At 34.6% G+C, this 24,558-nt stretch overlaps 3 protein-coding genes across 5 annotated transcripts in view; all 3 read left to right on the top strand.

Annotated features, from left to right (window-relative positions):
- The window catches only part of LOC140976352 (uncharacterized), a 9,152-nt gene extending 6,545 nt beyond the window's left edge, over nucleotides 1-2,607 (top strand). The window contains exons 3-4 of one of the 3 annotated variants that reach the window (XM_073440455.1): nucleotides 2,132-2,200; nucleotides 2,350-2,607. In XM_073440455.1, the coding sequence (XP_073296556.1) occupies nucleotides 2,132-2,185 (54 nt within the window). In that variant the 3' untranslated portion in view covers nucleotides 2,186-2,200; nucleotides 2,350-2,607. Of the gene's footprint in view, nucleotides 1-2,131; nucleotides 2,201-2,280 lie in introns of all 3 variants that reach the window. The other 2 variants (XM_073440454.1, XM_073440453.1) reach the window with 2 other exon arrangements.
- A 3,598-nt stretch (nucleotides 2,608-6,205) lies between these two features.
- On the top strand, nucleotides 6,206-8,283 carry LOC140976351 (RING-H2 finger protein ATL43). Its single transcript, XM_073440452.1, has one exon. It carries the CDS (start codon nucleotides 6,821-6,823, stop codon nucleotides 8,141-8,143), a length of 1,323 nt encoding a protein of 440 aa, XP_073296553.1. The 5' UTR covers nucleotides 6,206-6,820; the 3' UTR covers nucleotides 8,144-8,283.
- A 7,760-nt stretch (nucleotides 8,284-16,043) lies between these two features.
- LOC140976349 (F-box protein SKIP24) overlaps nucleotides 16,044-24,558 on the top strand; it is a 10,436-nt gene continuing 1,921 nt past the window's right edge. The window contains exons 1-4 of the mRNA XM_073440450.1: nucleotides 16,044-16,364; nucleotides 16,761-16,934; nucleotides 18,400-18,562; nucleotides 18,653-18,864. Of these exons, the coding sequence (XP_073296551.1) occupies nucleotides 16,099-16,364; nucleotides 16,761-16,934; nucleotides 18,400-18,562; nucleotides 18,653-18,805 (756 nt within the window). The 5' untranslated portion in view covers nucleotides 16,044-16,098 and the 3' untranslated portion in view covers nucleotides 18,806-18,864. The remainder of the gene's footprint in view (nucleotides 16,365-16,760; nucleotides 16,935-18,399; nucleotides 18,563-18,652; nucleotides 18,865-24,558) is intronic.

The following is a 24,558-nucleotide window of genomic DNA, read 5'->3' as shown; positions in this document are numbered from 1 at the left end:
GCAGTGGGAGTTGTGAGCAGGTTTATGAGTAATCCAGGAAAGCAACACTGGGAAGCAGTTAAGTGGGTTCTCAGGTATTTGAAAGGTACTGCTAGTTGTTCTTTATGCTTCAGGAGATCAAAATTTGGCTTACAGGGTTTTGTCGATGCCGATATGGGTGGTGACCTGGATGGCAGGAAAAGTACTACTGGATATGTGTTCACATTAGGTGGTACAGTTGTAAGCTGGGTGTCTAAGCTGCAAAAGATTGTTGCGCTTTCAACTACTGAGGCTGAGTATGTTGCAGTTACAGAAGCTAGCAAGGAGATGATATGGTTGAAATCCTTTCTGGAGGAATTGGGTCAGAAGCTTGAAGATAGCACATTATACTGTGACAGTCAGAGTGCTATTCATTTAGCAAAAAATCTTGTTTATCATGTTAGGACAAAGCATATACAGGTTAGGTACCATTTCATCAGATCAGTGCCGGAAGATGGAGTCTTGATGTTGGAGAAGATTCCTGGAAGTAAAAATCCAGCCGATATGCTCACGAAGACGGTAACCATGGACAAACTGAAGTTGTGTTCAACTTCAGTTGGACTGCAGGTATAAATGGAGATATATGAGCTGCTGCAATGATGGTGTGAAGACATGATTGAAATCAAGTCTTCAAGTGGGAGAATTGTTAGGTGAGTTATTATGGGGTGGGGCCCACATTAAATTAAATAATAATAAAAACTCATCCCACATCGAATTTTTATTAAAACTGAACAAGGGAATTAGTTATAAATAGAGCTCGATTCCTTCAGTTATTGTATCCCAAAATCAAAAGCTTTTTAGCTTTGATAAAAAGAGAGTGCATAGAAAAAAAGAGTATTTTTTTCTTGAGAGCGGGAATTCTCTTTGTGTGAGTTAGAGAAATTATTTTCTCGGTATACTCGGGTTGGGAGTGTGAGAAATATTGAGTGTATTGGTGTATACATTTGTTGTAATATTTCTTCCAGTTATAAAAGTTGCAGTGCTCCGTGGACGTAGCCTATATTGGGTGAACCACGTAAATCTTTGTGTTCTTGTTGGTTATTTTATTCCGCAAGTTTTGGGTACTATATTATCATCGTGATCGGCATCGCTTCGGGGGTGTAATTCCCCAACACTAAAGATAAGATCTTGTGAGTTAACAAGTTCTGTAAAGAAGGAAAAAGAGACCCTTTATTTTGTAGTGATCTACGGAAATCCTTTAGTTTGCCTTTGTATGCAGTAAATTCAATACTGCCCTTGATAACTTACTGAAAATTTTTATGAATTCTTGTTCTGACTTCATTTTTTATGTTAAAAAAAAATGTGTAGAATATAGAGCAGACAAGATGTCTAAAATGAACATGGTCAGATATTCTCTTTGGTCCTCCAAAAGGAAGTTAATAAACTGGAATGTTTTTTCTTGTTTTGAGGATGGTACCAAGTTGAGATTCCGGATCAGACCTGCAATTAATATAAATGTGCAGTCGAGGATTTCAGCCGAACATTTTAGGAGGGGAAGTGGTGATATCTCATGCTGCTAATTTAGAGTTGAGATTGTGTGGTAAAAGTTGTATCAGGGTTATCTCTTTTGAATCTTGTATAAACTGTTGTGCTTGGTGATGATTGCAGTATCTTAGTAGAGTGGACTATTGGACACAATCATTGCATTGCTTTTTCCAAAATAAAACTTCTCAGATTTCTTGGTGGTCCCTGTTTGAACAATAGGGACTAGTTGCTCCTCATTGCTATAGATGCAGAAATTCATATTTGCAATCGGATTTGTAGTTTCTTTTCTTTGTAAGTAATGCCTTTTTAATGTCAGGCGATTTTATAAATGAACTGAACGGAGCATGTTGAGTCCACTAAGATCTTTTTCTATTGAAATGTTCGAGACATAAGATGAAGCATAAGTTCCAGATTTGAGGCCTGTATTTGAGGTTAAGTCTAGTTAGAGTTAATGTTCATCAGGGATCCTTTTCAAGATTTAACGTGAAGTCTTTGTTGTAATATGGAATTTAGACTTTAGATTTAAACATCACTGTGTTCTGATGTTTCTGCTTGGGAAAATGATCATTTACGACCTGATAATCCACGTGCTTGATTGATCTAACGTATGTGTATGTCTTGACTGCAGAATCAAACAGAGGCGAAGACACAGAACAAACCTGGAAAATTAGAGAATGTATAAAATGCCTGTGAGCGGGTAAGATAGTTCAGCTATGTTTATCTTGTCATTCGCCCTTTTGGACTTTGGGCAGAACTTTTACATGATGAACTCGTCAGGTTCAGATGAATGGAGGACAATGCATGAGCAAACTCTCTTTGGATAACCTTTTTCAACATTTTGAACAGGAAATTGCTGTCTCGCTGTCAGAGATGGGGATTGGATGGGGATGGGGGGGTGTTTTCTTCTTGTGCACTACTATTATTTTAAGTTTTTTTTAGCTGTTATGATAATACATGGGCTATAACGCTGTATTGTATGCTATTACCATGTCAGTACACGTGAGTGAATATTGAACTCCCTTTAGAGTTGCAACCTGCATACAGAATGTATCAACCAACTGCTATGTTTTCATGCCTTTATTATATGGTTTATTTCAATGTTAATCCAACCTTCGGTATCGAATTGTTTGGCCTTCACTATAAAGTCCCAACGTTAGAAAGCAGTAAACTGCACATTATATTTCATTTTATTTTGGTGCAACTTGAGGGAATTGAAATGAAACCATGTTTCGCATAATTTGTAAATGATAAAGAACATACATGTAATCCCTCGTAAAATCTGCATTGAATTCCAGATCAATTTTGAACACGAACTGAAGTCCACGACATTTTCAAGGGAAATATCCAGGCAAGAAAACCAAAACCTCTGTCTTACATCGTTTTAGGAAGGCACAATTTCATCATCATTGATACTACAATGTAAAGAAAGCATCCCATTTGTGTATAGCTATCTCACCTCTCTGTACTTCTCAAGCAGCGTCTTGTACCGTACTTCAATGTCGTTAAACTTGACTTCCTTGCAAAACTTCGGCATGACTTGCACGAAAACTTCTTCTGATACACCCCCAGTGCTGACTAGACAAATCCAACAGGTACCGGCTATCCACTGCTAAAAAATACTCAAAACTGCTTCAGATTTCTATTTCTTCTTCCACTGCGAGATGTCTCATTCATCGCAGGTGTCCAAGAGGATCTTCATTTTCCTTTAAAGCTGCTTCTATATGTTTTAAGATGCCCGAAAACTTTGATTCTGCCAAGATACTACTGACCAAGAAGCCGAAAATTGTCCAGTTATTGTTGAACCTATCTTCTGTTAATGATGAAAATGATGATGCACCGACCAAACAAGCCTTCCGAAACATTGGGTCACTATTGCCAATGAGATCGAGCACAACAAGCAGGAGCTTCACGGATACAACGAGAAGGTTTGGTGGCATGGAATCAGGTGACATACATCGTAACATTTTCTGTTTCTCGTAAAAAAGAGTAGACCGCAATGTGTATAAAACCTTCCCACCTGTCATGAAATCATAATTTGTATTTTGCACGACAATAATATGAAAGAAATTAACGTTGTGTATATGGTTTCTAATGTAGAAAAGACAATCTAGTTTGTTATTGGTTTAAAATTTTAATGGTGCATCATCGTTTATACAGCAAAATCTTCTGGTTCAACCACACTCTTTAAAACATAGATGATCACTTACACACGTATTGACAATCAGGATGCCATCACTGAACTTCTTTAAGAGGCTCTACAAACTGGATAACTTTACAGAGGTCCGACTTTTTTTTTTTTTGTAGAGTTTAATAATCAGCCTTCGATCAAATTTATTGCTCAAACTTAAAGTGGAATATTATCAGACTAAGCTACGATTGTCCACGGCCTTGTATCAGAGTATAAAAGCACCAACAACTAAGAATCAGCAATGCGGGCTTCACATTTTCCACTGATATAGCAGTTCTATTCACAATTAAGGTCAAAGAAAGATGCTCATATAAGCTTCTCAATGGCAGAGAACTGAAGCAGCCTTTGACATCCAACTGATGCTGTAGCCAAATCCAACATAGCATTGCAAGCAACCATCGAGATTTCCTTCATTGCACTTCCTAACAGTGAGATCAAGCTCTTTATAATTTCATCATCCCCAGCAACTTTTTCATTCATCTCAAACGATAATAGGGAGGCAGCCCCAACAGTCTCAGCGCTTTTGCACACAACTGTAACACACAAATAAAAAAAAAACGTATGGGACTGCGGATTATGTAGCTGTTTTCGCCTCTTCTTCTTGGTAATTCTTCTTTTTCTGCTAATAATCTCCACTTTCTTCAGCTGCTTCTGCTCTTCCATATCAATTTCTAAGTTCTATAGCAAATCGACGAGCAAATGTCCAGCAAACCCCACCCGAAAATTTCCACACAGGCGTAACCGTGCTCGGGAAAGGTCCATTGAGAAATTCGAATCCAAATTCGGATGGTCCACTTGTTGACAACCCTTAATATCATTCAATCTTCAAATAAACCAAAAGTTGAGTCTTTTTTATAACTCACAGTTTCCTATTCATAATCACAAGCTCAGTAATTATGGATCAATCTAAATACTTAAACTTTAAGTGTCTTGTGGATGAAAAATCCATGATTATGCCGACAAAAACACTATATTAATCAAATTTTCTCATGAAAATATATTTTTTTATGATCGAGTATGAACGGTTTTCCAAATTTTTTTAAAAAAATAAAAGTGTTTGTATGATTACAGAGAGGGGTTTTTTATTTGTTAAAATAAACATGAAAGCATGAATAGAATTTCATTTCAAATTTTTGTTTGGGTCATATTTTGTGTGATTATTATGATATTATATCTTTATTAGTGATAAGATAGATTCTATACCTCAAATTGGAAGCTAAACGCCGCAACAGTGACCATTGGTAAATGATAGGTCTGCTTCACTAGGGGAAAGATGCCAGTTGTACTATCTCATTTACATGTTCTGTCAATTTTAAATTTGTTTAAATAATTGTTCATAAATATTTTTTTTATGATATGTCAAATCTCTTCATTCTAGCAAAGTCATGCACAATCATTATTTTCCAAATGTAAAATTGTAAGGTATGATTGGCTTCAGAGCATTGATATGGATAAGATATCATCACGCTGGTCTTAGAACATACCTTTGTCTCCTTATAGATGTTTAAAATATAAATGAGTTAGTTCGATTTTAAAGAATTAGTCTCACGAAAGTCACAAATAATACATTTTGGGTGGTGGTACTATTTTATTGAACATGCTGTGTCTTACCTAAATTCAAGAGTCAGAATCAGAACACTTTTTGGTTGAAGTGTCATTCATTCTTGAAATAGTGCAAAATGCGATGATTATTCATTAGAAAGACTTGCGTATGTATGAATTGAATTTATCGCAGTAATCATCTATTTTTTCAATTGAGAGAAACTTAAGAATTTGGTGGCAGATGAACTATAAGTCGGATAAGAATCGTCCATCTATGTTTTAACTAAAATATTAAGGGTGTTAATTTCGGGTGGGTTGGGTCGGGTTGAGCAATAGTACTATTCAAAAATTGCTCAACCCAAACCCGAACTCGAGCCAATCCGAAAACACTCAACACGAACCCGAACTCAAATCAACCCGTTCAACCCGATTAACCCGATTTCGATTTTTAAAAAAGTTTTTTTTTTAAAGAAAATTAAATAAAATTCAAAAAAAAATATTTTAATTTAAACACATAATAACAATATCTCCATCATATATATATGATTTAAATTTGAAAGTCTAATAATAAAAAAAATAAAATATATTATTAAATCAAATAAACAATTGTTTAGAAAATAAAAAAATGTTCAAAATAAATATTAAATTATAAAAATTTATAATATAAATATACAATAAATATTTTTTCAAATCTACAATATATAAAAATGTTAGCAATATTTATTAATAATATTTTTTTAAAAAAAATTAAAATTTTCGGGTCAACCCGGGTTGATCCGCACCCTACCCAACCCGATCATTTTTTTCGGGTCCAACCCGATCTGATCTGAACTCGAAAACCCTAAACCCAAACTTGATTTTTTTCGAGTTGAATCGTATCGGGTTGACGAGTCGTGTCTATTTTGACATCCTTATAAAAAAAAATGAAGTGAAATTTATTTAAAAATTCCAGCTAGAAAACAATATAAGTTAAATAAAATGATATAGTTACTATACATGGGAGAAGTGATTCGTGGTGAGCAATTGCAAACATCTACACCAACCATCTGTCACATGTTTTCAAGAACTAAAAACTGTGCTAAGTTCCAGCAATGGCTGGGGCCAAGATCCATTCTCACGGGACAATCACCCCTTCCCCAATTGAATACAGACAGACATAATTACAGTTTCGAATTCCAAGGCGGCGGCTATACATACATTCATGTAAGCCTCATTCTTGTAGTTCCCAAGCTCTCGTTGGTATAAAATGCTCGCTCCCCAAGCCCACCATTTGCGTTTTATTACAGTACATCTGTAAATTCGAAATCAAGATCAAAGATCGATTTGAATGGTAAATAAATTGTTATTTAATTAGTGTTTGCTTCCCTGTCCCAGCCTTTTTGTAAGTTTTCGTTTATATGCTCCATGTCATTTCCAATTGATTTTAATGGTATCAAGGAACATGGATTGGTTCAATTCCGTTAGAACTTTTTTGTCTCTTCCTTGTTGGATTTTCTTGAAGCCCCTTTTTGACGGAATCTCTCCTGAAAATAGAGAACCATTCCCCTGGTTCTGGGCCGAATCGTGATACAGGGCAAAGTTCCAGGGATGGGCAATCTTAGTCTTTTGCCCTTCCTCTGGCTATTCTTGTTCATGATTTTCAGCAGTAATTTCTCCTTTACAACAGCATTAGATGACGGTGATATTGCCAGCACCCGTTACGCTCCTCCGCCTCCTCCCGCGACGCCGCAGCAGGCGATTTCGGAGTCTTCGGGAAGTTCTCGAGTCACCCCGTTCAAGCCGGGAATCACCATAATTGTCGGAGTGCTCACGACTATATTTTCAATCACTTTTTTGTTACTTCTGTACGTGAAGCATTGCAAGAGGGGTACTAACGTTAGCAGTTCCAGGGGTCACCTACCATCCAGGAATCATTCAGGAATCAATAGAAAAGTAATCGAATCTCTTCCCATGTTTCGATTCTCATCGCTGAGAGGTCAAAAAGACGGCTTGGAATGCGCGGTTTGTCTCAACAAATTCGAGGCCGACGAGGTGCTGAGACTGCTGCCTAAGTGCAAACACGCGTTCCACGTCGAGTGTGTGGATACATGGCTCGACGCGCACTCCACATGCCCACTCTGCAGGTACCGGGTCGACCCGGAAGACATGCTCCTCGTGGTGGATTTCCACGACAGCAGATCCTTGTTTAACAATCAAGAAACGCCACGCCACAGCGCAGCGCTGTCCCCCGGCATTATCGTGAACCCGAGGATCTCCGGGCGGCATTCATCCGCGGCGGAGAGAGGAAGATCGATGGAAATCATAGTGGAGGATCCCGGGGAGGCTTCGAAAGGAAGAGTTTCGTTGGATAGTTGGAAATCCAGGAGAAAACCCAAGATCAACGAACCAGAACACTCAATGAGGAGAAGTGTAAGCGAGGTCGGAAAACCCGGGCAGGCCCCGGTAGTAGCGGAAAACACGGGCAGAAAGTCCCTGGACAGCTGGAGGTCATTTTGCATGAAATCGGGGCACGAAACCCGGAAAGACGGACAGCTGTTGGTTGCGCAGAATGGAGAGAAACATCGCCTGGAACATCGGATCATAATCTCCACGGAAGAAACAAGTGCGTCGGATCAGCACCAGCGTTGGAGCGACGTGCAACCGTCGGAGTTACTGTATCTGAAGTCAGAGATGATAATGAGCGAGAGAAGGGAAGGACAAGAGGGGAGTGGCAGAGGTGTAATTACGGGGAGAAGCGTGTCTGAAATCACAGGAGTTAGTAGGTATAGGAGTAATGAAAGAGAGAGACATGAAGTTAGAGAAGGGGTTGTAATGAGGTGGTTGGCTTGGATTTCACAATCCCCACAGTACAAGCATCAGAAGCCAGCTGTACAATCCTCGTCTTCTTCTTCTTCCGCTGTTGTCGTTTAGCATTAAATATATTAATTAATTGATCTGTTTTGTTATGAAGCAATCTATATTATTACCACTGATTTAGGATCCATGAGATTTAATTTTACAATTTCCATCTGTGTTTGTGTGGAAATAGACATAATTTGACCTAATGACAATGTTTTACTTACAAAGTTCTACGAGCCATTTATTCAAAATCATATACATGTTTAGTTTAGATTACATATAGGAAAATTGGTCGCTCAAGTTGTGTGTATATATATAATAAAAACACATTTCCCAAAGCCGAATTCGCTTGAATGGAATGGCCATTGGGTTGAGGCAAAGTACAGATCTTCAATGGGACATGAATGGTAAGCAGGTCTGCAAATTTTCAGACACCAAAATTGTCAAAAGAGACACACAACACAAGAAAGCAAAGAAAGAAACTAGATAAATTTGTGAAAAATTTCTTTGAATTAAAATTTAGTATCTAACAGTAATTTTCTAAAAAATAGTATCTCACAATATTATATTTTTAATTTTAATTTCTTACAAACTCAAATTTACATTTTCATCTTTTATTATTTAAATAAATATATTATTTTATTCATGTGTCTTTTCCATCTAAAATATAATTTTAAAAAAATAGTGTTTGTCAATTATTATGGAATAAGATTAAATATTTATTTTGACATACAAAATACCTATTATGGAGTTTCAGATACTTGATTTCGTTATTTGAATACTCGAAATATATACGAAAATATTATATTTTCGAGCAATTACCATAAATTCAGTCATTGTTAGTCTTTTCATGAAAAATACATTATGATGACTTATTCATGTCATTTTATTTTTTTTTTAAAAAAAAAACATAGTTCATCACTAATCATTAAAATAAGATTAAGTATTTATGTTGACCTACAAAATATCTATTTTGAAGTTCCAAATTCTTGATTTGGCTTTTTTAATATTCAAAATGTGTAAGAAAATACTGCATGGATCTTCGAGCTATCATAATAAATTCAATAATTGTCAGTCTTTTCATTGAAAATGCGTTAACATGACTTATTCATGTCTTCTAATTTTTGAAAAACATAGTTTCTCACTCTTTGTGAAAATTAGAAAAATTACTTATTTTGACCGATATAATATTTTCTTATATATTTGAACTATTTAAAAAACGAAATCAAGTATCTGAAACCTCATAATATGTACTTTATATATCAAAATAAGTATTTACTCTTATTCCATAATAATTGAGAAACAATATTTTTTTAAAATTATATTTTAAATGAAGAAGACACGGGTAAATTTTGTGGATAAAATAATATAATTATTTAAATAATAAAAAGGTAAAATTGTAAATTTTGGTTTGTAGGGAGTTAAAACTAAAAATATAGGTAATGATTTCTAAAAAATTGTGGTTAGGTATTTCATTTTAATTCAAACATTGACAGAAGTATTTTTCTGAAATTTACCGAAAAAACACGTATTTAAGATTAGAAATAGATTTCGTTCATATTTAAAATTAATCAATTTATATTTTTTTTAAGAAGAAAATGACTATCATTTTTGGGTAAATAAAAAATATCGACTTCATCGATTAAATATGTTGTGAAAAATTAAAAATTTACGGTAAAAGTAAAAATCTCAAGCTCTCAAAATTATCACACTACACACTTTATAATATTTTTCTCTCAACTCAATTGTGATTTTCTTCACAAATGATAGATCTATTTATAGAAAATTTTTACAAATAATCCAAAATTAAATTACATCATTACCTTCATCATCACACACAAATTTCAATATTCAACACCTAATTTTACCTAATTTTCGACATTCAAATATTCAACATTCAATTATTCAATACACACATTTTAAATATTATTTTTCAACACTCCCCCTTGTGATGATGATCATAATGATTGTATACATTACGTGTTTTTATACTGCCTCGTTAAAAACCTTACTAGGAAAAACCCATTGGGATAAAAACCATAGTAAGGGAAAAAGAGTGCAGTCACGTAAACTCCCCCTCATGTTGACACGAACAATTCTTCACAAATTTCGTAGATTGCGCATCCCAATATTATATATGTGCTTTCTGAATATTGTCGTAGGAAGTGCCTTTGTGAAGAGATCTGATGAGTTTTCACTTGATTGAATGTGACGAACATCAATACATTTATTCTTCTCAAGCTCCTTGGTGAATGCGAAGAACTTAGGAGGAATATGTTTAGTTCTGTCGCTTTTTATGTATCCTTCTTTCATTTGAGCAACACATGCAGCATTATCTTCATATAGTATCACAGGCTTCTCGTCGAATGATAATCCGCATGAGATTTGGATATGTTGAGTCATTGATTTTAACCACACACATTCACGGCTTGCTTCATGTAGTGCAATAATCTCGGCATGATTTGATGAAGTTGTTACAAGTGTTTGTTTCTGTGAACGCCAAGAAATTGCAGTGCCTCCACGAGTAAATACATATCCAGTTTGAGAACGTGCTTTGTGTGGATCAGATAAGTATCCAGCATCGGCATAACCAATTATACTTGGATTAGCATCTTTTGAATACAAAAGTCCCAAGTCTGTCGTTCCTCGTAGATAACGGAATATATGTTTAATTCCGTTCCAATGTCTCTTTGTTGGATATGTGCTAAATCTTGCCAATAAATTTACGGCAAAAGATATATCAGGCCTTGTACAATTTGTAAGATACATAAGGGCACCGATAGCACTTAGATATGGTACTTCTGGACCAAGAATATCTTCATCATCTTCACATGGACGGAATGGATCCTTTTCTATGTTTAATGATCTAACAACCATTGGAGTACTTAAAGGATTTGATTTGTCCATATTAAAACGTTTAAGGATCTTTTCTGTATAATTTGTCTGGTGAACAAATATTCCACATTCTTTTTGTTCAATTTGTAAACCCAGACAATACTTGGTTTTTCCAAGATCCTTCATTTCAAATTCTTCTTTCAAGTATGACACAACTTCTTGAATTTCCTTATTTGTTCCAATGATGTTTAAATCATCAACATATACAGCAATAATTACGCATCCGGATGTTGTTTTCTTAATGAAAACACAAGGGCATATTGAATTATTTACATATCCCTTTTTCATCAAGTGATCACTTAGCCTATTATACCACATTCTGCCGGATTGCTTCAACCCATATAATGATCTTAGTAATTTCACAGAATAACATTCTCTGGGTTTTGAACTTTGTGCTTCAGGCATCTTAAATCCTTCAGGGATTTTCATATATATATTACTATCAAGTGATCCATATAAGTAGGCTGTAACAACATCCATAAGACGCATTTCTAAATTTTCAGATACTGCCAAGCTAATCAAATACCGAAACGTAATTGCATCCATCACAGGAGAATACGTTTCTTCATAATCAATTCCAGGCCTTTGAGAAAAACCTTGTGCAACAAGTCGAGCTTTATATCTTACTATTTCATTTTTCTCATTTCGCTTTCGAATAAAAACCCATTTGTATCCAACAGGTTTTACACCTTCAGGTGTAAGGACTATAGGTCCAAAAACATTACGTTTATTTAGCGAATCCAATTCAACCTGGATGGCATCTTTCCATTTTATCCAATCCTGCCGATTTTTACATTCACCAAAAGATTTTGGTTCATGATCTTCATTATCATTTATGATGTCGATTGCCACATTATAAGAAAATATATCATCAATTTCTTCTATATCTTTTCGGTTCCATATTTTTCCAGTATTAATATAATTGATAGAGATTTCATGATTCTCGTCAGTTTGTGGTTCTGACAAAACATTTTCATCATCATGTGTTTCTTCAGGAACATCATTCTCTATTTTGTGATCATTATGTGTTTCTTCAGGAACATCATTCTCTATTTTGTGATCATTGTGTTTCTCTATGAATTTTCTTTTTCGAGGATTTTTATCCTTGGAACCAACTGGCCTTCCACGCTTCAGGCGTTTAATGACATCATGACTATCTTCAATTTGTTTCTTCGGAATTTCAATTCGAGCAGGGGCATTTGCAGCATGTATATATGATTTAGTTACCCCTTTTGTGTCTGCAAATGCATCTGGTATTTGATTTGCTATTCTTTGCAAGTGCACAATTTGCTGTACATCTTTTTCACATTGTTTTGTTCTTGGATCCAGATGTAACAATGATGATACATACCATGTAATTTCTTTTTCGGTATGTTTCTGTTCTCCCCCTAACATTGGGAAGATTTCCTCATTAAAATGACAATCAGCAAAACGTGCTGTGAACACGTCGCCTGTCTGTGGTTCAAGATATCGAATGATCGATGGACTATCATAACCAATATAAATTCCAATCTTTCTTTGAGGTCCCATTTTCTTTCGTTGAGGTGGTGCAATAGGCACATACACCATACATCCAAAAATTCTCAGATGAGAAATGTCTGGTTCTTTACCAAATGCAAGCTGCAATGGGGAGTATTTATGATATGCACTTGGTCTGATGCGAATTAATGAAGCAGCATGTAAAATTGCATGTCCCCATATAGAAATAGGGAGCTTTGTTTTCATAATCATTGGTCTAGCAATCATTTGCAGACGTTTAATCAATGATTCAGCCAATCCATTTTGAGTATGTACATGAGCAACAGGATGCTCAACAATGATTCCCATAGACATACAATAATCATTGAAAGTCTGGGAAGTAAATTCACCAGCATTATCAAGTCTAATTTTCTTGATTGTATAATCGGGAAATTGATTCCTCAATTTTATTATTTGAGCAAGTAATCTTGCAAATGCAACATTTCGAGTTGACAATAAACATACATGTGACCATCTGCTGGAGGCATCAATCAATACCATAAAGTATCTGAATGGTCCACATGGTGGATGGATTGGTCCACAAATATCACCCTGAATACGTTCAAGAAACATTGGTGATTCAGTTTGGATTTTGGCTGGTGATGGTCTTATAATAAGTTTTCCAAGAGAACATGCTTTACATTGAAACTTATTATTCTGAAAGATCTTCTGGTCTTTCAATGGATGACCATGTGTATTTTCTATAATTCTTCGCATCATTGTTGAACCAGGATGTCCTAATCGATCATGCCAATTGGTTAATATTGAAGAATTATCAATTACCATGTTTGATTCAATGGGACGTATATGTGTATAATGCAATCCAGTAGGGAGCATTGGTAGTTTTTCAATCACATATTTCTTTCCTGATTTATATGTGGTAAGACACATATATTTCTCATTCCCTTCATTCATTGTTTGAGTATCATACCCATGGGAATATATATCATTAAAACTCAACAAATTTCTTTTCGATTGTGGTGAATATAAAGCATCATTGATCAAAAATTTTGTACCATTAGGTAACAAAAATTGTGCTTTACCACATCCTTTAATCAAGTCTACAGGACCTGATATTGTATTCACCGTTGTTTTTGTTGGTTTTAGCTCCAAGAAATATCTTTTATCTCGGAGGATAGTGTGCGTTGTACCACTATCGGGTATGCAAACTTCAGCTTTGCTCATAGCATTTTCCATATTTGACCTTCAAAAAAATATGCAATGAAAAAAAAATTAATGACAATACATATGTAAATATAACACATATCATAATTGTACAATAAAACATTATCATATAAATACATGAAAAATAAATTATTGTACATTTATATTCTACCACTATATTGTTCATTTTCAGAGAAATCATTGAGAAAATCTGCAGCATCAATATTGTTCATTTCTATCCAACCAACATATTGATCATTTCCAGAGAAATCATCATAAAATCAGCCGCATCAAAATGAGTTGAATCACTCAAACGGTCACTTCGCTCAGTGAAGTTGGTCTCTTTTTCTTTCCCCTTTATCGATTCTTTATAGAGCTTGCAAAGGTGCTCAGGGACTTGACAAATACGAGACCAATGTCCTTGAGTGCCGCATCTGAAACAAGAACTTTTAAATCTTTTCGAGTGATTTTCATTAACACTCATGTTCTCATGATGCCTTTTCTGTGGGTGGTTCGTGACGTGCTTTTGAGATGAGTTATAAAAATAACTATCTCTATTGTTTTCAAAACCACGGCCTCGACCTCGACCACGACCACAACCAATTCCACGTCCAAGACCACGACCAAGACCACGACCTCGACCAAAACCTTGTCTTTGAATTTGATTTTGGTTTCCAGGTTTAAATTCATTTTACTTACAGCATTTACTTCTGGAAATGCTGATGATCCAGTGGGTCGGGACTGATGATTTCTCATTAGTAGCTTGTTGTTTTTTTCCGCCACAAGAAGACAGGCGATGAGCTCAGAATATCTCGCAAATCCACGCACTCTATATTGTTGCTGTAAATTTATAATTGATGCGTGAAACGTAGAAAATGTTTTTTCAAGCATTTCCGATTCTGTGACCTCATGTCCACAAAATTTTTGCTACGAGATTATTCGATACATCGCTTAATTGTAATCACTGACTTTCTTAAAATCTTGGAATCTTAACATATTCCATTCATCACGGGCGGTCGGAAGTATAACTTCCCTTATATGTTCAAATCTTTCTTTCAATCCTTTCCACAGAGCCATGAGATCTTTTTCGATGAGATATTCACATTTTAAACCTTCATCGAGATGTCGACGCAAAAATATCATAGCTTTTGCTTTTTCTTGTGATGAAGATATACCATTTTCTTTAATGGTCTCGGTTAGACACAATGACTCAAGATGCATTTCTACATCGAGAGTCCATGGCATATAATTTTTCCCCGTAATGTCGAGTGCAACAAATTCGAGCTTTGTCAAGTTTGACATGGTGGTACTAAAAAAAATTATGATGCATTTTATTAGTTAATGAATATTGCAATACAAAGTAATGGATAAACAACAAATACAAGCATTCGTAAAAATAAAGAAAACACATGAGGAGGATATTCTCCGATAAGTACAAGATTCGTGAGTATTATAACCAAAATAATTAAAAATAACTTTGTGAAAGCCATCTTCTTTTTTCTTCAAAAATTTGATGAAGAATAATTTTAGAGAAGAAGAGAAAGTTGGAGTGATTGAATGTGTTTGTGAGATCATATTTATAGGGCAAAAACTAGCCGTTTTGTTACCGTTTATGACCGTTGGTGTACAAGAAAATAAATGTATGTATTTGTATAATTTTATGGTAATAATATGGTGTATATAATATTAGTAATGTTTTAAATAATTATGTATATCATATCACAATATTATAATGAGGTGTCATAAGATATTTTGTTTAAAAACCTTATAGACTTTTATACTTGTCGTATCCCTTACCGGGAGTGTGGGATGTCGTCTTAACATCCTCCCAGGATTTATAACAAGTTTTTTGAAAAATTTATTTTTATTATTTATAATAACATTATATTATATAGTAAATATATAAACAATAAATAAATAAACAATAAAATAAATATTATTATTTTTGTTACCTTTTTCTTCTGTTTTGGAGCTTGGAAAAATATGGAGGACTTTTAGAGCTTCGTGCTGATAACGTGTTGTGAAAAAGAAAAAATTTACGGTAAAAAGTAAAAATCTCAAACTCTCAAAATTATCACACTACACACTTTATAATATTTTTCTCTCAACTCAATTGTGATTTTCTTCACAAATGATAGATCTATTTATAGAAATTTTTTACAAATAATCCAAAATTAAATTACATCATTACCTTCATCATCACACACAAATTTCAATATTCAACACCTAATTTTACCTAATTTTCAACATTCAAATATTCAACATTCAAATATTCAATACACATATTTTAAATATTATTTTTCAACATTACTCAAAATATTAAAAAAATTAAAATATTAAAAACAAATTCCTTTTTTTTTTGTCTTAAATAATTAAAATCCCAAAAAGTCACGTCTATAATATATATACCTGTACGACCGGACTAGGTGAGTTAGGGAGATTAGAACAGTATGTCGGCGCTTCCAGACGAGATGTTGAGAAGAATAATGGAAATCGGAATCCAATCGGGAACCCTTGCTTGCGCTGACCTCTGTCGCCTTTCCATTGTCTGCCGCAGCTTCCGCTTGCTAGCCGCCGACGATTCTCTCTGGTCGCATCTTCTCTTTTCCGACTTCCCTTCCTCTCGAAACGACCTTAATTTGAATATTAACGACGTCTCATCTTCCGATGCCGATGCCGATGCCGATGCCAAGCTCAAGAGACTCTACAAAGTGAGGTATTTTTGTTACTTTTTACTTGATTTTGAAATTATTCAATTGTTTCACCAATCATGTAGGCGTTGTTATCGCTTTACAGAAATTGACTCTTGAGAGATGAAATTGCGTTAAAAAATATATTTTACTGTTAAAAAAAAGGCTAATCGATGATCCCTGTTATTTTGTATGGTGCAAGTTTAATCCTTTTTGTGGCTATTATCATTCCAACGTGATAGATATTAACTCGAAATTTTTGTTTAATTTAACTGTATATTCATATGGAAGTGTTTATGAAGATGCAACTAGCTACTTGCCTGTTTTCTGTTTGATTTTATTTTTCGATAAAGTTATGCCTTTAAATTGTAATATGTGGAGGGTGTGTGACATTGACTGACTGGTTTAAAGTAATTTGTTAGATATGAATCCGACAGAAACCGAAAGCGCCAACAACAGATTTGTGCTGTTTTGAAATTAGAGGGCAAAATAGCGGAGCATTTGGGTAAAATTCGGAGGATTGAACTTCATATTTTAGAGGAGAAAGATAAATTGAATAAAGCAGATGCTGAACGAAAATATTTATGCCAAGTCAGGTGACAAACTATTTTAATCTTGGAAACTCATGAAGCTATCGTGCTAGTATTCTAATTTTCTTTGTAATTTTTCTGGATGTTGATATTTAACAATCCTCGACTGGCCTTTCACTAGGGCTTGATTGGTGATGTTTATGTTAATATTTGGAAGTGAAGCTAGGTTCCATTTTCAGCGAGAAATTGGATGAGGCATTAGTATTCATTTGTTGTGAAAACTGAATGATACCATTAGTGCGATGATTGTTCAGGGGTAAATGTTTAGAACTCAGAAAATTAGGTAATTGTTTTGCAGCCTATTTAAAAATTAGTCTCGGATTTTTTATTTAGAGAAGTTTCAATAATGGAGGTTATGTTATTTGTATCTCAAAATTGATTTTAATACCTATGTCCTCACGAAGGCTGCAATTTTGCTGTCAAATTTTGAATTTGGCATGGTTGTCGAAGACGCACCAGGTGCTGGTCATTGCTTCCAGGCACATCCTAGGTGCACTTGCATTGCACAGGCCTTAAGACGAGGCTCAGGTGCGCCTGGGTCAGGGCTTGGTGTCTTCCTTTTTCTATGGTTTTTATTTTATTTATATAATAGAGGTAGGGTTTCATAGTGAAGTTACCACATTAGCTCAACCTACAGCCTACATGCCACAAGAAAAATCCATGATGGCGCCAAGGATCCCTTGCCCTAGTGGCAAATGCATAGCCCAAAAACTCATGAAATATTGGATTCAAATCCCGCTTATGTAGGTGGTGTAGGTAGTTTAGATGGGGAATATGTCACACCCATTGTATCAAAAAAAAATTCCATGATGGCGGTGGCGGATGGTGATTGTAGTTTTTAGTTCTTTGCCATATTAGGCTGATTTTTGCTCTCATATTTGATTTAATTTTATAATAGTTCTAGTCACTGAAATTTATTATTTTAATTTTGGGGATACATGTTCATCACTAATGTGCGATAAACATAATTTATTGCTGTTAATCATAATTCAAGATTTATAATTGATTCAAAACAAGTTATTGTTAATTATTAATTTAATAATTTACTGTTCACACTGTTTATAATTGTAGATGTAGATGAAATTAGTTTAGTGTTGGTGAACTTGATTCATAAATCATGGCTAAAAGTTTTATTAAATCTTTTGTTTGTTTAAATATGTGTAGATTAGTTTTAATGGAGACATTTGGTTATTTGATTAAATATTGACGACTTTTTAGATTTTCTAAATTTTAAATTGGTTGGTTATGTTTAAATTTGATTGGGAATTATGTGGGTATGTAACTATGAAATTTGGAGTCTTGGATTTGATTTGGTTATTTTTAGCCTTATAATTTGTGTCCTTCATTCGGTTTGATTCACTATACATTTAATTTTTCTTATGCGTCCTTTTAAATCAGTGACAAAAGTTAAATCATCCTTCCCACTTATGTGGCTTTCTAATAGCCGACTCATTGCTTTCGGCAATATTAGGCATGCTTCTGTTGCATTGAATGTTTGGCAGCCGGAGGTAATTCGAGCCAGGCAAGAGCAGATGATTCGGCAATGCACTGTACCTGTTAAATCTCGAATCAAGATACTTGATATGGAGCTTAACTCTTGCAAACATCAGATTGCATGTCTTTGGAAGAGCCTCGTGAGCTTGGATTTTCTACTGATATAGTGTTGCACACTGACTCTAATTGTTCACGCCCTATTACCGCTATCTTCTCATACTTTTTTGCAGATGATTGAGAAGAGAAGGCTATGTGAAGCCGAGGAAAAGTTGGCTTCCCTAAAATATCACCCATTACAGGATGTTGAAGCTTCTAGTCTCAGATCAGGCGAGCGTAGAATTACGAATAAAAAGTTGAAACTTTCCACAACTTTGAAGTTGTAAGTTGTGTCCTGTTTGTAGTTTGTACACTGTCCACCGTGTGTAAAAAATATATAGATGTTGTGAAAAAGTAAAAATTTACGGTAAAAAAATAAAAATCTCAAACTCTCAAAATTATCACACTACACACTTTATAATATTTTTCTCTCAACTCAATTGTGATTTTCTTCACAAATGAGAGATCTATTTATAGAAAATTTTTACAAATAATCCAAAAATAAAATACATCATTACCTACATCATCACACACTAATTTTCAATATTCAACACCTAATTTTACCTAATTTTCAACATTCAACATTCACATTTTCAACACAAATATTTAACACATTTTTAAATAATTTTTCAACACTCCCCCTTGTGATGATGATCATAATGATTGTATACATTACGTGTTTTTATACTGCCTCGTTAAAAACCTTACTAGGAAAAACCCATTGGGATAAAAACCATAGTAAGGGAAAAAGAGTGCAGTCACGTAAACTCCCCCTCATGTTGACACGAACAATTCTTCACAAATTTCGTAGATTGCGCATCCCAATATTATATATGTGCTTTCTGAATATTGTCGTAGGAAGTGCCTTTGTGAAGAGATCTGATGAGTTTTCACTTGATTGAATGTGACGAACATCAATACATTTATTCTTCTCAAGCTCCTTGGTGAATGCGAAGAACTTAGGAGGAATATGTTTAGTTCTGTCGCTTTTTATGTATCCTTCTTTCATTTGAGCAACACATGCAGCATTATCTTCATATAGTATCACAGGCTTCTCGTCGAATGATAATCCGCATGAGATTTGGATATGTTGAGTCATTGATTTTAACCACACACATTCACGGCTTGCTTCATGTAGTGCAATAATCTCGGCATGATTTGATGAAGTTGTTACAAGTGTTTGTTTCTGTGAACGCCAAGAAATTGCAGTGCCTCCACGAGTAAATACATATCCAGTTTGAGAACGTGCTTTGTGTGGATCAGATAAGTATCCAGCATCGGCATAACCAATTATACTTGGATTAGCATCTTTTGAATACAAAAGTCCCAAGTCTGTCGTTCCTCGTAGATAACGGAATATATGTTTAATTCCGTTCCAATGTCTCTTTGTTGGATATGTGCTAAATCTTGCCAATAAATTTACGGCAAAAGATATATCAGGCCTTGTACAATTTGTAAGATACATAAGGGCACCGATAGCACTTAGATATGGTACTTCTGGACCAAGAATATCTTCATCATCTTCACATGGACGGAATGGATCCTTTTCTATGTTTAATGATCTAACAACCATTGGAGTACTTAAAGGATTTGATTTGTCCATATTAAAACGTTTAAGGATCTTTTCTGTATAATTTGTCTGGTGAACAAATATTCCACATTCTTTTTGTTCAATTTGTAAACCCAGACAATACTTGGTTTTTCCAAGATCCTTCATTTCAAATTCTTCTTTCAAGTATGACACAACTTCTTGAATTTCCTTATTTGTTCCAATGATGTTTAAATCATCAACATATACAGCAATAATTACGCATCCGGATGTTGTTTTCTTAATGAAAACACAAGGGCATATTGAATTATTTACATATCCCTTTTTCATCAAGTGATCACTTAGCCTATTATACCACATTCTGCCGGATTGCTTCAACCCATATAATGATCTTAGTAATTTCACAGAATAACATTCTCTGGGTTTTGAACTTTGTGCTTCAGGCATCTTAAATCCTTCAGGGATTTTCATATATATATTACTATCAAGTGATCCATATAAGTAGGCTGTAACAACATCCATAAGACGCATTTCTAAATTTTCAGATACTGCCAAGCTAATCAAATACCGAAACGTAATTGCATCCATCACAGGAGAATACGTTTCTTCATAATCAATTCCAGGCCTTTGAGAAAAACCTTGTGCAACAAGTCGAGCTTTATATCTTACTATTTCATTTTTCTCATTTCGCTTTCGAATAAAAACCCATTTGTATCCAACAGGTTTTACACCTTCAGGTGTAAGGACTATAGGTCCAAAAACATTACGTTTATTTAGCGAATCCAATTCAACCTGGATGGCATCTTTCCATTTTATCCAATCCTGCCGATTTTTACATTCACCAAAAGATTTTGGTTCATGATCTTCATTATCATTTATGATGTCGATTGCCACATTATAAGAAAATATATCATCAATTTCTTCTATATCTTTTCGGTTCCATATTTTTCCAGTATTAATATAATTGATAGAGATTTCATGATTCTCGTCAGTTTGTGGTTCTGACAAAACATTTTCATCATCATGTGTTTCTTCAGGAACATCATTCTCTATTTTGTGATCATTATGTGTTTCTTCAGGAACATCATTCTCTATTTTGTGATCATTGTGTTTCTCTATGAATTTTCTTTTTCGAGGATTTTTATCCTTGGAACCAACTGGCCTTCCACGCTTCAGGCGTTTAATGACATCATGACTATCTTCAATTTGTTTCTTCGGAATTTCAATTCGAGCAGGGGCATTTGCAGCATGTATATATGATTTAGTTACCCCTTTTGTGTCTGCAAATGCATCTGGTATTTGATTTGCTATTCTTTGCAAGTGCACAATTTGCTGTACATCTTTTTCACATTGTTTTGTTCTTGGATCCAGATGTAACAATGATGATACATACCATGTAATTTCTTTTTCGGTATGTTTCTGTTCTCCCCCTAACATTGGGAAGATTTCCTCATTAAAATGACAATCAGCAAAACGTGCTGTGAACACGTCGCCTGTCTGTGGTTCAAGATATCGAATGATCGATGGACTATCATAACCAATATAAATTCCAATCTTTCTTTGAGGTCCCATTTTCTTTCGTTGAGGTGGTGCAATAGGCACATACACCATACATCCAAAAATTCTCAGATGAGAAATGTCTGGTTCTTTACCAAATGCAAGCTGCAATGGGGAGTATTTATGATATGCACTTGGTCTGATGCGAATTAATGAAGCAGCATGTAAAATTGCATGTCCCCATATAGAAATAGGGAGCTTTGTTTTCATAATCATTGGTCTAGCAATCATTTGCAGACGTTTAATCAATGATTCAGCCAATCCATTTTGAGTATGTACATGAGCAACAGGATGCTCAACAATGATTCCCATAGACATACAATAATCATTGAAAGTCTGGGAAGTAAATTCACCAGCATTATCAAGTCTAATTTTCTTGATTGTATAATCGGGAAATTGATTCCTCAATTTTATTATTTGAGCAAGTAATCTTGCAAATGCAACATTTCGAGTTGACAATAAACATACATGTGACCATCTGCTGGAGGCATCAATCAATACCATAAAGTATCTGAATGGTCCACATGGTGGATGGATTGGTCCACAAATATCACCCTGAATACGTTCAAGAAACATTGGTGATTCAGTTTGGATTTTGGCTGGTGATGGTCTTATAATAAGTTTTCCAAGAGAACATGCTTTACATTGAAACTTATTATTCTGAAAGATCTTCTGGTCTTTCAATGGATGACCATGTGTATTTTCTATAATTCTTCGCATCATTGTTGAACCAGGATGTCCTAATCGATCATGCCAATTGGTTAATATTGAAGAATTATCAATTACCATGTTTGATTCAATGGGACGTATATGTGTATAATGCAATCCAGTAGGGAGCATTGGTAGTTTTTCAATCACATATTTCTTTCCTGATTTATATGTGGTAAGACACATATATTTCTCATTCCCTTCATTCATTGTTTGAGTATCATACCCATGGGAATATATATCATTAAAACTCAACAAATTTCTTTTCGATTGTGGTGAATATAAAGCATCATTGATCAAAAATTTTGTACCATTAGGTAACAAAAATTGTGCTTTACCACATCCTTTAATCAAGTCTACAGGACCTGATATTGTATTCACCGTTGTTTTTGTTGGTTTTAGTTCCAAGAAATATCTTTTATCTCGGAGGATAGTGTGCGTTGTACCACTATCGGGTATGCAAACTTCAGCTTTGCTCATAGCATTTTCCATATTTGAACTTCAAAAAATATGCAATGAAAAAAAATTAATGACAATACATATTTAAATATAACACATATCATAATTGTACAATAAAACATTATCATATAAATACATGAAAAATAAATTATTGTACATTTATATTCTACCACTATATTGTTCATTTTCAGAGAAATCATTGAGAAAATCTGCAGCATCAATATTGTTCATTTCTATCCCACCAACATATTGATCATTTCCAGAGAAATCATTCATAAAATCAGCAGCATCAAAATGAGTTGAATCACTCAAACGGTCACTTCGCTCAGTGAAGTTGGTCTCCTTTTCTTTCCCCTTTATCGATTCTTTATAAAGTTTGCAAAGATGCTCAGGGGCTCGACAAATACGAGACCAATGTCCTGGAGTGCCGCATCTGAAACAAGAACTTTCAAATCTTTTCGAGTGATTTTCATTAACACTCATGTTTTCTTGATGCCTTTTCTGTGGATGGTTTGGGACGTTATTTTGAGATGAGTTATAGAAATAACTATCTCGATTATTTTCAAAACCACGGCCGCGTCCACGACCACGACCACTTCCTCGTCCACGTCCACGTCCACGACCTCGACCTCGACCTCGACCTCGACCAAAACCTTGTCTTTGAATTTGATTTTGGTTTCCAGGTTTAAATTCATTTTTGCTTACAGCATTTACTTCTGGAAATGCTGTTGATCCAGTGGGTCGGGACTGATGATTTCTCATCAACAACTCGTTGTTCTTTTCCGCCACAAGAAGACAGACGATGAGTTCAGAATATCTCGCAAATCCACGCACTCTATATTGTTGCTGTAGTGTTATATTTGATGCGTGAAACGTGGAAAATGTTTTTTCAAGCATTTCCGATTCTGTAACCTCATGTCCACAAATTTTTAACTGCGAGATTATTCTATACATCGCTGAATTGTAATCACTGACTTTTTTAAAGTCTTGGAATCTTAACATATTCCATTCATCACGGGCGGTCGGAAGTATAACTTCCCTTATATGTTCAAATCTCTCTATTAATCCTTTCCACAGAGCCATGGGATCTTTTTCGATGAGATATTCACATTTTAAAACTTCATCAAGGTGTCGTCGTAAAAATATTATAGCTTTTGCTTTTTCTTGTGATGAAGATATACCATTTTCTTTAATGGTCTCGGTTAGACCCAATGACTCAAGATGCATTTCTACATCAAGAGTCCATGGCATATAGTTTTTCCCAGTAATATCAAGAGCGATGAATTCGAGCTTTGCCAAGTTTGCCATGGTGGTACTAAAAATTACGATGCATTTTATTAGTTAATGAATATTGCAATACAAAGTAATGGATAAACAACAACTACAAGTATTCGTAAAAATAAAGAAAACACACGAGGAGGATATTCTCCGATAAATACAAGACTGGTGAGTATGATAACCAAAATAATTAAAAATAACCTCGTGAAAGCCATCTTCTTTTTTTCTTCGAAAATTTGATGAAGAATAATTTTTAGAGAAGAAGAGAAAGTTGGAGTGATTGAATGTATTTGTGAGATTGTATTTATAGAGCAAAAACTAGCCGTTTTGTTACCGTTTATTACCGTTGGTGTATAAGAAAATAAATGTATGTATTTGTATAATTTTATGGTAATAATATGGTGTATATAATATTAGTCATATTTAAATAATTATGTATATCATATCACATTATTATAATTAGGTGTCATAAGTTATTTTGTTTAAAAA

This window comes from Primulina huaijiensis, chromosome 5, assembly GCF_012295235.1.
Source record: "Primulina huaijiensis isolate GDHJ02 chromosome 5, ASM1229523v2, whole genome shotgun sequence".
Taxonomy (NCBI): Eukaryota; Viridiplantae; Streptophyta; class Magnoliopsida; order Lamiales; family Gesneriaceae; genus Primulina; species Primulina huaijiensis.
Note: the sequence above shows the minus strand (reverse complement) of the source record. Positions and strands in the feature narration are given on the sequence as shown.

Coding starts and splice junctions, on each gene's coding strand:
- LOC140976351 (XM_073440452.1), top strand. CDS start 6,821: ATGGGCAATCTTAGTCTTTTGCCCTTCCTCTGGCTATTCTTGTTCATG.